The 13,816-nt window shown below is 38.9% G+C and overlaps 1 protein-coding gene across 7 annotated transcripts in view; it reads left to right on the forward strand.

Annotated features, from left to right (window-relative positions):
* The window catches only part of TNRC6C (trinucleotide repeat containing adaptor 6C), a 147,590-nt gene that overhangs the window by 45,472 nt on the left and 88,302 nt on the right, over nucleotides 1-13,816 (forward strand). For all 7 annotated transcript variants that reach the window (XR_012130902.1, XM_073235992.1, XM_073235987.1 and 4 more), the window contains exons 2-3: nucleotides 5,047-5,146; nucleotides 5,928-5,949. Coding sequence is in view for 6 of the 7 variants with exons in the window: in XM_073235992.1 (XP_073092093.1) it covers nucleotides 5,084-5,146; nucleotides 5,928-5,949 (85 nt within the window). In the remaining variant the exon portion in view is untranslated. The remainder of the gene's footprint in view (nucleotides 1-5,046; nucleotides 5,147-5,927; nucleotides 5,950-13,816) is intronic.

A 13,816-nucleotide genomic window follows, 5' to 3' on the forward strand; every position in this document is an offset into this window, starting at 1 on the left:
TACTGCATTTTGTACATATCATTGTTGTTGTAATAGTGATATTTTGTTTGATGCATTATTTATATGTATCAGTCTCTCTCTGCCTCTGGTGGCTGCCACAGTAGATACCACATGTTAGGTGTATGGCTCCTGAGTGACTGAATCCATGAACAGACAAGGTGATCTTAAGGTCTAGGCTCTCTAGGAAAGGATCTGATGAAAACAGCTTAGAAGAAAATGGAAGTCAGGAAATAGGAGGTTTCAGTGAAGAGAAACCCCAGGCACAGCGGGAGACAGAGTGAGGGCAGGGGGCTGTCATCAGAATGTGGAAGAGTGACATCTGAAAGTCCAGCATGGGGGCAGTTCTTGGGTGTTAAGCTCTAGTAGCTGATTGTGCAGATAAAGCACTCTGGTAGTCAGGGAAAAGGCGCAGGTTTTGGCATTTGAGGCTGCTCGAACAGCGAGATACCCAGCTCTTTAACTACAGCAAAGCCACCATGAAGCAAGCCCAGCCCACGCACACAAAGCGGATTCGTTTTTCAGTGCCTCACTTTTCAGCCCGAATAGACAACCAGAGGTTACCAGACAGTCGGGGAAAGGCTCACATCAGAGCGATTGTAGGGGAAGAAGCATCCAGGAAGGAAGCAAGGGTAATGCGGAAAATTGAGAATAGCCTCAGAAAACTCCTAACTGATACCCTCAGCTAGGCTAGAGATGATTTGCATCCGTAAAACAGGAACAGAATAGTGCGGAAAAATAGCAACTTGAAAATAAGAAAGTTATTAAAAATCTTAAATATCATAGGATAAAAAACTAGGAGATTGGAAGACCAAGTTCAGCCAGGCACCCGGAAAATTGAGAACAATAATAAGAAGGACAGAGTAGGAAATATAAAAGATAAACTATAGCTGATTGATCCAAGAGGTTCAATATGTTATTTAGAAGATGTAAAATATCTTCAAAAAAATAGAGAACTGAAAGAAATGTTTCTGTATTGAAAGCATGAGCCCTGTCCTAAGCACAAATAGTGGGGTAGAAGGATACTAATGCAGACCAGCATGAAATTTCAGAATCCTAGGAATAAGGAGAAACTTCAGAAAATCAAAAAAATAATCACCTCAAAAGGACTGAAAATCAAGGTGACATCAGATTTCTCATGAGCGGGTTCTAGATGCTAGACTGGCGGCCCAGTTCCTTCTGAGTTGGTTTGCAGCCAGGACGTCTATACTCAGCCAGGCCATCAGTGAAATAAAAAGGTAGCCTGAAACTGTTTTCAGACATGAATCTGCAAAAATTACCATCCACACACCCTTTCTTGAAAAGATACTTGAGGGTGTTTCCCAGCAAATTGAGGGCATAATTCAAGGAAGAAGACAAGGGAAGTCACAGGATGACTGTGTTAGTAAGTTTCAACATCAATGAATGGATGACGATGTTTTACTGAGGAGTTCACACATGTTCCATCTGCTTAGTCTGTTGGTTCCTCCTTTCCGTTGTATCAGTCTGGGTTATTAGAAATGACACATTTCTATCACACACATCAAAATTTTTATATAAAGAATAAACTATGAAAAATGTTAGTGTGGGCTCCAAAAAGATATACAGGTGTCCAACATATGAAAAGATACTCAGCCTTACTAATCATTAGGAAAATGCAAATCAAAACCATTATGAGGTACTTACAGTAGTCAAGTGACCAGAAAAAGAAACCAGTATGGTGTTTGCAGGATGGGGGTGCAGGTAATGGGGAGCTGTTTATGGGAAGTTCCAGTTTAGCAAGGTGAAGAGAGTTTTGTTGGAGGTCAGTTGTCAGCAGTGCACATATAACATTACTAAACTATACACATAAAAATGGTGAAGATGGTAAATGTTATCTATAGTTTACCACAATTGAATCTTAAATAGGTAGAAGATATTAGACAACTGCAACAGAAAGTGCTCCCAGCCCTCAGTGAGCAAGACTGAAGACTCTGGAAAGGAGATTGGGGAATAGTAGGGGAGAAGGCTGATACTTTAAACTGGGGGACGGGAGGGTGTAAAAACCAAAAACAGAATTTTTGTAAGGAAAATAATGTAAGAGGGAAAAGAAAAAAACAATTAGGAGCTCTAGGGAAAAAAAACAGCTACACAGAAAGTAAATGTGAGTCTGCAGTGAACATCAGATTCTTTAGAAAGCAAAGCCATTTATTGATTTAACTAAAACTGGTGATGGGGTGGAAGATGGGGTGCTGTAAGACCGTAAGAACCAAATTGTGTTCTTCCCTGTAAGAATTAAATCGTTAGTGTCTCAAACGAGTAAGCCGAGAAATAGCAATCCAAGCATATAATGTAGAGTTGTGGAGAAACTGCTCTCCACATACATTGAAGTATATAATTAAGGGGGAAAATAATGCATGGAAGGGAAGATAAGTGTATAGCCATATAGAGAGAGAATATTCTTAAAGATAACCAAGAAGCTGTTAACATGTTACCTCTAAGAAGAGGGCCTGCAGGCATTGAAAAGAGTCAGTTTTTTGTTGCATGTCTCATGTGCTGTTGATCGTTTTTCCATGAGCATGTATTAGTCTATAAAGTAAAAATGTGATTCAGTGTTGATCTTTGAAGTTACTAATGAAAATATGGCAGAAATCATATACTGGGAATTAGAGGCAGAAGAAATTACTATTAGTTATGGGTAACTTAGATAAAATTCCATTAAAAAGCATACATTTGAATTGTGCTTTGTCAGAGAAGCATGAGCTCAGGCACAAAAGTGTAAAATGTTTCATGGCTACATGGGCTGTTTATTTACATGTTATTTTGCTGTTATAGTCTACTGGTTGGGAAATAGCTGTCTCTTACTGAGTTTTCAGAGTAATAGAATTAAGCAGAAGTCATTTTTGTTCCATCTTCTATTGAATACCTTTTAAAAACAGCTATATTTCCCTACTTTGCTAAAGTTTAGTATCTGAAGATAATTTAAAGATTTCATTGTGCTGTAGATTAAGGAAGTATAATAACAGATGGGCGACCATACATACCTGGTTTTTATTTATTCATTTTACCCCCAAGATGTGGGCAGCAGTGTGATGGTTATAGTACTAAGCGATCACTCACAGGGCTTGTCTATACCTTATAAGGATTTTTAAATGCAGATATCTTAATGTCTCTGCACCTTTTAACATGGAAATATTCCTGGAGTGTATCATCTAAGATAATGAATAATAACCATTTCCCAAACTTGACATAGGTACTGACCTTTAAAAGCAGTGTACTCAACCTTGGCTGAAGATTGGAGTCAATCTGGAAGCTTTAAGAACTGCTCATGTCTGAGTTACAGTCCCAGAGATTTCACTGAAAAGAGTTGCAGCCTTGGCATTGGAGGTGTTTAGAACTCCCTGAGTAATTCTGAAAAGCAGCAAAGACTGAGAACCAGTTTTAAAGGAAGGATATGCTCTATGCCCCGCCGTCCATCCAACGCGACATTGATTTAGATTATTTTTACTATGATAGGGTTTAAATATGTACAAACAACTGAAATATGTGCAAATTAACACAAATTCCTTATGCATGTAGTTGTAAATAAAACACATTTATAAATTAAAACCAAACTCCAATATTAGTAAATTCAAAACCGACATTAATGAATTGGGTGATGTTTTACTGAGGCTTTTGTGTGCGCTGCTCCTTGTGCTTAGGGAAAGTTCATCATAAGTAGTCGTTAAACTGTGATGGGGAGCACCTGTAGAAAACCGTGTGGCACTGAGGGCTGAGGGATTGTGCCCAAAGCAGGACTGATGGGAAGGGGCCCCTCCCCAAGGCTGGGGTTCAGACTCTCTGAGGGCGTAGTCGCAGCTCACTGAACGGCAGAGCAGCCCCCTGGCTTGCCCAGGACGGCTGGTCTGCAGTTGCTTGGCTGCAGGAAGTCCTCCTCAGGAGCACAGGACCCATGTAGGAAAGCCACAGCCATACAGGATGTGGGGACATGGGCACCCTGGTGGCAACCCTCCTGGTGGCAAGTTGCTGTTGCTGGTGGGCATTTCCCAGAGGAAATGGGGTATCAGTACAGCAGGAGATGGGGAGCATATGGTGTCCTCATCAGGAGGGCCATGTCATTGGGAGGCCTGTGACAAACAAGTGCAGGGGTGTGCCAGAGGCCGAGAGTGCATGGTGTCTGTGTTGAAAGAGTCGTGGGAAGGTGACACTAGACATGCCAGAGCTGTGAGGTTGCAGAAGGACCACCCTTTCTGGCTCATGGCTGGAGTCATCACTGGTGTCCCCAAAGCCACATGCTGACCCTGCCTTGCAGCAGCCAGACACAGCGGGAGACCCTTTTCTCCTGCAGTGTCCCTCCAGAGCCCTCCTCTGAGAAAGCTCTGCATTATGCTCACTGGAGAGGCAAAATGCTTAAAGGAACTGTCCATTATTGACGAGCACGTAGTAAAGGGTGAATTTGGAGCAAACAAGCAGTAGATTGCTAACTGACACACCTTCCCATGCCAGCCAAATGCTTCAGCAACATTTAAGCCCTAGCTTTAAGCTGCCTGACTTTTCCAAGCAACATTGCTGTATGTTGTGTTCCCGTGTTCACCATGCTCTATAGGGATCTTTGTTTAAAAAACAACTGGTTTGTCAAACAAATACATAATTAGAGTATGCATAATAAGAATTACCTCCAAAGAGTCAGATTTGTTTGGGCCAGGGTGGAATCCAGGAGTCTGCCTTTCCAGTAGGTCCCTCATGGTGATGGTGGCCCCTGAGACAACACTGAGAAATGCTGATCTAGGGCTGGACTGTAGGAACAATGTCTTACTCCATTTTGTACCCTTATTGCCTAATACACTGCCTAACAGAAGGCTAGGCTCCACACGCGGGCTGAACGACCAACGCACCCACTAAAGGAGCCAGGGCAACCTGCTGTGGCCCTGGAGAAATGTACCCGGTGGTGGGCAAATGGCCACTAATAACACCTCTTTGTACCTCCCACCTGTTCAACTTGGTTTGACTTAAGACTTTCTGCAGCTAATGCTTTCTCATTTTTTTTAAAAAAGACATTATGCTAGTATCGCTTTCCTTTATATTTAATAGGGAGAAAGAACAAGAAACACAAAAAGAGAAACGTTTGATGGAAGAAAAGAAAAAGAAAAAGCAGGAAGAAAAGAAAAAGAAGGAAGGTGCTCAGAAAAAGGTCTGGCAAGTCCTTCATTGTCTTCATTGCTTCATTGTCTCTGATCAGAGGCGTCTCATTTGCATTATCATAGCCTTGACAGTACAAAGTCTTATTTCTTCTGAAATCAATATGCTAAATCTAGAAGTAGCAAAAAAACAGATTTTGTGCTAGTAAAATAAACATAGAGTGACAACCACAGAATTTGTGTCTTTCTTATAGAACTAGAAATATTAAAGCTGTATTTTCAAAGTTTGATTTTAGTTGGTGTTGGTAGAGAATGTCCATGTGCTGTTTTATTTAAAATGAACTGTCCAGACAACAGTACCTAAGAAATGGACAAAGGGCCATTTAACTGATTTTATTAGAAAAGGTAGAGATAATTTTTGCAGCTGTGGTAAATGTTCTTTTACAAAACCTTTTAGTACAGATTAAAAATTAAAAGCCCTACTGTAAATCTTACAGTCACACTTGGATTTTATGACATTTAATACACCAAGCTGTGCCGTTTGTTTTTTTTCTTGCCGAGTTTAATGTGTCTCACAGTTGAAACTGCCTAATCTTTAGATTATATTAAAATACAGACCTCAAATGAGATTCCAGATAGTTTTTTTCTTTGAGATCAATATTGATGTATAATCAATGGCATGTAGACAGTTATACATTTTTCCCAGTAATTTAATAAATTCACTGGACAAAAACCTCTTTTTGAAATTTTCAGTGTTAAAATCTGCTTATAAACTTTCATAGATGTGTACATCTATACATTATTATTCCTAAAGAGTTTTTTTTTTTTTTTCAGGCTGCTGATCAAAAAACCAAAGGTAAGTTTATTTTATTTTGGGGGGATACATTTTATGGCAGTTCCAAACTTTTTCTGATGAAGATGACATTTCATTTTTGTTGTTGATGGTTAAAAACAAGGAATAAGAATCTAACCCTGCCTTTGAATCTTCCTTGTATTATTCACCGTGAAATTCTTCATTTATCACTGCTTTTACATCTGCATTTCATTGGTATTTGCTTAATCTAAAATGCCTAGAGAATACTATATCAGCTTTGTAAACAATACTTTATAATTTTCCTTAGGTTTGATTTTCACCAAAGGTTAAACCAATGAAATTGATCCAATTTAAATAAGAACAACCAAAAGATAGTGAATTTTTTGAAGCTTCCAATTTCTCTTCCAACTATTTACATAACAGGTATACTCTTTCTGTATTCATCCTTTGCTTATTGATACATAAAAGGTTTTCTTTTTATTCTCTCCAAGTCTAGATTTTGCTTATTATTGTCTTAATTTGTATTGTAAACACATTTTGTTCTTATGGTGACTTGAGGCATCCCTTTGTATTTCCTGGAAAATGAGCAAAATGGAAGGCACACTCTCAGCCTCTTCACTTCATACTTGGTATGGTTAGGGACTTCCCAGTGGTGAAGGGCAGCCGCTCAGGAGTCTCAGACACCAGCTCTCCTTAACTTGGGGCAAATCACTGCATTCCTTTGGGCCTCAGGAATCTCATATTTAAAGTGAGGAAGGTAATGAATGAATGGTTCCTGCCTCAGAAAGCTATTACAAAGATTAAATGAGGTCATGCATGAAGAGGGCCCAGGACCTGTGCATAGTCAGTGTTCAGTAGAGGTCAGTTATAATTAAGCGTTATTATGTTTTAAGTTTTTTTTTCTTTTGGACCATCCTATGTACACAGTTGCACATGCTGGCATGTGTACTACAAAGACGTGGGAGAGAGAGTGCTGCTGAGGCAGAACCACCAGTAATACTCTGTTTCCGTTGTCACTTTATAGTCTTCAAGTTAAAGTTCATGTATATTATCTCATTTGAACTTGATAATTGAGGAGAACAGGTGTCCGTTTACCAAGAAGAAACTGAGGCTTTAGCGTGAGTTGAGTGCTTGCTCTTGGTCGAGCAGTTAGAGTGAGCATGGGACTTGGGCGAGCTCAGGCTTCTGGCGCCAGGGCAGTGGGCCCAGAGCCCCTCCGCCGAGTCCCGCTGAGATTCGGATTCATAGAAAACGCATAGTGAAAGGCAGTGTGATTCTCAAGAAGGGTATTTCCTCTCTACACTCTCAGAAGCAGTGTGAATTTATATAATACTTTTTCTGAAGTGTCCAAAGGATTGTGGTATGTAGTTGTATATTAATTTATGTCTTGAATAAGAGTAATTTCTTAGAATTACTATTTAAAAGTACAGAATTATTGTTTTGAATCACTTTTTTTTTTTTTTTTAACATTTTGGGACGTTTTTACAATCTGATTCAATACCAGCTGTATTCTGTTGTCATTGTGATTGTTTTCAAATAGTAATGAGTTGCGTATGATTGTATAGTGATCATAAGTTAGACTTTCCTGCCACCACTTACTTTCTTTTACTGTTCTGGGGAGTATTTTCGTTGTTGATTCCAAACTCTGCTGGGCTTTTATCTTCTCTAAAATACTGCTCCTTGGGGTACAACTTGTCAGTAACTCTGTTAACCACTAGGCTTAGAACAGATCGTAATTATGATTATTAATGTTCCTCTAAACAAAAACAATATTTTTTGAATTATAAATAATATAACAGAGCTACTAGGTAATTCATTAATGAATATTAGCAGCATCAAAGTTTAATTTTTCCTCAGACTCTCCATTATTAGTGGTTCAAATCATAATTATTAAGTGCCTGCAAGACAGTAGTGACCAGAATTTGTGACCAGACACATGTGTGATAACAGGCTAGGCCTGACTGAACATGTGGTAGTGCTCACACATAAGAGATATTTCTCTAACCTCCTAGTATTTAAATGTATTTCCCCTGCTCTAGTCTGTGTATCCTAAAGGGCAGGGGCTGTTTCTGCCTTGCCCATTCTTATATCCCCTGCTCCTAGCACTGTGTGCGGTCAGTAAGCCAAGGTCAGCACCCTCACCAGCCAGCTGCCTTCATGCCAGACCCTATACAAGCCTGTATGTGTATTATTTCTCATGGTTAATGGTGGGGCCTTCAGTGTACACAATAGTAAACTGAAGCTATGAAAGTTTGCCAGTGCCCCTAAGAGTGCGTAGCTCATGAATAGCAGGACCGATGTGCCCAGAATCTTCCTGAACTCACAGCATCCAGGAAGGGCACACAACAGACATTTACTGAGTATCTACTTTGTCTCGGTACCTACCATGCTTCAAAACAGTCCTGAATCAGGAACAGAATCTCAGAGAGGAATGGTAACTTAGACAAAGTCACAGAGCCAGTGAATGGCAGAATTTAATCCTGCCTCCGACTCCAGAGCCACGTCATGCGTCCTGGCCAGATGTGACCGCTCTGGAGTCAGCAGGAGCTGCAGGGAGGGCTCTGCTCTCATCCCAAAGCAGCATCCAGGGTTGTGAGTGGTCAGGATGTAGAAGAGAGTTTAGCAATTTGAGGGAGTCTAAGGGTTGAATACTCTTACGAGAGAGGTTTCAGTTATAAATTAGATTGTATAATGTTGAACCAACATAGTAGGAAGAAGTTTGAGTTGATTTTAGTTCGATGATTGGCTCAAACTAGACGAAATCAGTCAGTAATTTCCTTGCAGTGCTTTATACACACTGCTCAAATGGTGGTGTTAGTAAAGCCATACCTACAGTATTTAGCATTATATTTGAGTTAATATCCTCAGTTACTGAAATATAACCTCTTGAAATTTTTATTTTGAATATTTTCTGAGAACTTTTTACAATATAAGTACACACCCATGTTATTTATACCTTCCTGCTTTCTCCCGGAGAATAGCCTAATCCACTCTTGATAGATTAGCCCTCATTTTAATATGCTTAAAAAGTCTTTTTTAATCTGGCTGTAACCTTGAACTTGAACTGTGACTCTTCATTTAAAAGACTTAAAAACAACTGAATCATACTAGAAATTTATCCCTTTTGATTAACTTAATCTAACTAATATATAGCATCTCCTGCCTACCCTCCCAACTCTGAAAACTAGGTTTCTAGAAAGTCTGCTTTACAAAATTACAAATAAAATTTTGTCCTTGACTCGTTTTTCAAATCCAGACCTGTGATTTCTTTGAAGTCATTTTCTTCTTATTTTAAGATTGAGACCAGATGAGTAAGTTTATTTGAAACACTGTGCTTCCAACATTCACGCTCAGTGTCCTGCTCTGATTCAGGTGGGACCCTAGTTCAGGTCTGGAGGTTTCATTCAGATAGTGGATCTCCTGTTGCCTTTCACCAGTTTCCTCGTCCCTCTCTACCGAGTCTCATTCCCCCTGTGGAGTTGATGTCCTCCACGCCTCAGGAATCTGAGCGATCTGTGACCTGGAATCCTTTTTCACTGCCTTCTAGTCTTGCAGTCACTTTTTCCTTATTTTTCCTCCTATGATGAAAAATACATTCTCACTGAATATATATTCAATATATTGAATATATTCTCATTGAAAAAATTTGAGCATAATCTAAAAAGAAATTAAAGTTCACTTGAAATCCCTTCATCCTTGATATCTTAATGCTAGTTCACATTTTGTTGACTGTCCTTGAATGCATGTCTTCATGAATACATATATGTAAATATATATTTTATGTAGACTCTCCACTGCTGCCCCAGCCCCCATCTCCTGCCCCTCAGTGAGCTCTACTAAGCAGTTAGAAAACCTGTGTATGAGCCTGTTCACAAAATAATCCCTTGTAGATTCTGCCGAACATTGTCTTTGCATTAGTAGCAACCAAAGAGAGCCTAGTGAACACAGTGACCTGTTAGGTCCTAGTGAGACCCTCGATACTCTCATAGTGGGAGGAAGGGGGGTCAGATACAATCCTGCTGCAAAACACCATTGACTCTTTTGTATTGTATTTCTGCTGTGGAATAACTGGTGTCTTAAGTGTCAGACACTTTATAATGGGTTTTGCTTCAGTGACCTCTTTTCTGAATTGTAGGCACTACCCTTAATTTGGGCGTACATAGATAATGATAGCTTTATTTGTGATGTGATGTGATGACTTTGTAAACCTCAGTTTTCCATATTGTCTTCTGGGATTTCTCGTGGATTTAATGGTGTTTTTTAGGATTAACTATAATAAATAATACTTATAAATGTGAAGTGCACTTAGTGCAGTGGTTTTAGCCGTATGTTGTAAAGTTCATAAAATAGAAGGAAAAGTTTTCATACAAAAAGCTCAAGTTCATTATATCATGTATGAAAGAGAATATCTTGATAACCAGTATAGCTCATACTCTGATTAATGATTTATGGTTTTGTGTTACTTATTTTTATAAATTCATACATTATAATTAGTCTTCTAATCTTTCTTAAAAGGACTGTAATTTAAATTTTGTAGTCAGGTATTCAACTTTGCCATACATATAGTTTTTAATTGTTGATTTTAAGAAAACCTTTATATGCTTTTGTTAATAGAAATCAGTTAAAACTGTACTCTTAGTAGTCTTATACTGATTGAGTGGTAAGGGTTTTGGGGTCACAGATTATATGCACTTTGCTGTACTGCTGTTAAAATTCATTCTCTAAACATATGTTTATAAAGCTTTTTTGTAAAACATGGATTAAAAGTAGTGAGAATTGAGGTTTAAAACATACCTTCCCATTTTCATAGTCAGATAAAAATAAAAACAAACATGTGAGTCCACATTTCTGCATTTTTCCAATTAGGTGGCACTTACGTTTAGCTGAGGCAGTTGATTGCTGTTTGCTTGGTCTTTTGAGAGTCTAACACAGTATTCAACAGTTAGTATTTATACAGCATCAGGTTGTGTGTTTTCCCGAGTTATACTGTGCAGTGAAGTTGGCCAGATTCCTTGGGTTTTCCTGTATTCACATCCATACCCACATAACCAAAGCAAATATTTTGAAAGCAAAATAACTTTTTTATTATTATTAAAGTATCATCGATGCACAATCTTATGACGGTTTCACATAAGCAACACTATGATCTCAACATTCGCCCATATTATGAAGTCCTCCCCCCGTCTGTTGCGGTCACTGCCGGCTGGTAAGATGCTGGCACTACGTGTCTTCTCCCTGCTGTACCGCCCCCCCCCCCCGCCCCCACCTACCTGTATCGGGAGTGCTGATCGGGACGCTCCTTAATCCCCTTCCCCCTCCCCCCAATCCCTCCTCTTTGGTGACTGGTCCCCCTTCTCAGAGTCTGAGTCGGCTGCTATTTTGTTCCTTCAGTTTGAAAGCAAAATAACTCTTAAAAGCAAAAGCTAAAAGTTTAGTCAGGATGCTTAACACAATATATTTTATGAAATATGGCATTTTATTTGCCTGTCTACAAAATCTGTAAACTCTTAGAACTTGAAGGATCTTTAGAGATTATCCAGTTCGTGTGTTGGATAGGAAATGAGATTTAAAGAGGTTAAGTGATTTGTACAAGTTTTGACAACTAGTTAATGACAGAACTAGAAATAGAACCCTCATCTTTTGGTTATTGGTTTTATATATATATATATTTTTTTTTATGCTATCATATGAAAGAGACACATAGATACTATATATCAATATTAGTAGAACCATTTTAGGAAGTAATTTAGGATCTTATCAAATAAGGGTGAAAAAAATTCCTGAGATTTATTATATAAGGGATCTTTATGGGATGGTATCTTACAGGATTTAAAATATTAGCCATGTCTTTAGCCATGTTGCCTCTCTGTTTAAGGTAATTATTTAACTATATTGTTAATCCCTGGTGGACGAACATGTAATAAATGCATTTACATTTCTTTCCAACTGAGCAAAAGAAAGTGTATTAGGGTGTGTTATTTTCCCCCTAATATGTAGGCAATTTTAAAAGGATAAAAGCTTATTGAAAAACTGAGCAGATACATATATATAAATTCTTTTTCCTTTTCTTTTTTTGAAGGGAGGACAAAACAATTAGTTGCATTTATTTTATTTGGGATCTTAGGGAGCAGTCCTGGAGGTACAGATCCAAGAGGCAGGCAACCCAAATTATACCCTGAATTCTGACAAAGTTTAGGGTTTTAAACAGCAGGAAGTTTGTTCATTTATATAAATTGTTTTGAAAGTTTTGTGATTGGAGCTGGCAGAGAAATTGACACACACTGTTCAGTTTCTGATTGGTTGCTCTGGCCAAAGCCAGGTGAGTCCACCTGAGCCCATAGATGGTGGTGTCGGGAATGCGGCGTGGCAGTGGGCTGTATCCGCCATCCTTCTGAGATGTGAAACTGCCAATGTGCTCACACGCCCGTCTCCTCACGGCCTCCAGGCCCCGTTTGAGTTGTTTCTCTTAGCCATGCTGACTCCCTTTTGATCTTAGTTCATCATATTTTACAATATCTTTAAAGTCAGTAAGAAGGGGGAGAAAAAGATCAAAAAGACAAATGGAGAAGGAATTTGGACAGGCAGCCCAAGGAAACTATAGATATGAAAAATGAACATAAAGATTTATGTGTAAGGTCATTTTAACGTTTAAAGAAAACACACAAATTGATACTTGTTGTTCTTACTGTTTTTGGCTAGCAGACTGACAAAATGTGGAATATTAAAAGATTGGTCATATTTAATATTGACTCAATACAGGAAAATACACTTTCTTACCTGGCTTTGTCAGCCTAAATAAAGAGGTAAACTGAGATAAGCCTGAATTACTGGAAATTGAGTTTACTGAGGAATTGCAATTGGGGAACTGCATGCTGTAGCAGGCTACAGGCATGTTCATACATACAAATTCTTGGTCAAATTTTTGAAGAAAAGAAATAAAGCCAGTGATAGCAGAGAAGCAGCACGGCGCCTCGTCCTGCCCCAAGTGCCTTCATGACAGCATGCTCGAGGGCCCTTCGGATAAGTCTCAGATAAAGAAAGTCCACATCTCTATTTAGCATAACTTTTCAGTAAAACATTAAACATAAGGGCAGTTCCCAAGTTCAGAGAGTTAGAATATAGCTCTAAAGGAAGCTGACAGTCTGCCTTCTGAGAAATAATGTTTATCAGATTATTTCTCTTTTTTTTTGTTTTTTTTAACAGCTTTATCAAATTATAATTGACAGTAAACTGCACATATTTAGAGGAAACAGTTTTGTCATATGCACACCTGTGAAACCATCCCTGTAATCAAGACAACATCCATCACCCCTGAGAGGTTCCCTGTACCCCCTTCCAACCTGTCACTCCTGCCGCCTCCCCCTCCCTTGGTCTGTAGGCAAACACTAATCTGTTTCCTGTCACTACAGGAGTCTGTCTTTTCTAGACTCTTCCATAAACAGAGCCATTCAGTGTGCACTCACAGCTTCTTTCACTCAGCAGCACTTCTGAAGGTCGTCCCTGGCACTGATGCCTCAGAGTTCATTCTTTTTATTGCTGAGCAGCATTCTATTGTTTGGATATATCACAATTTGCCTGCCCATTCATCTGTTCATGGACCTTTGAGTTGTTTCCAGTTTTCAGCTATCATGAATAAAGCTACTATGAACTTTCATATACAAGTTTCTGTATGGATATATGCTTCCATTTTTCTGTGGTAAACCTGTGGGAGTAAAATGGCTGGATCTTATGATAGATGTATGTTTGTTGAGCTTTTCAAGAAACTGTAAAATTTTCCAAAATGGTAGCATTTCATAGTTCTTATACATATTTGTCAGCACTTGGAAAGTCAGTCTTGATCATTTTAGCCATCCTAATAGGTGTGTGACGTTATCTCATTGTAGTTTTGCATTTCTCTAGTGGCCAACTG

The sequence above is a fragment of the Manis javanica genome, chromosome 4, assembly GCF_040802235.1.
Source record: "Manis javanica isolate MJ-LG chromosome 4, MJ_LKY, whole genome shotgun sequence".
NCBI classification, from domain to species: Eukaryota; Metazoa; Chordata; class Mammalia; order Pholidota; family Manidae; genus Manis; species Manis javanica.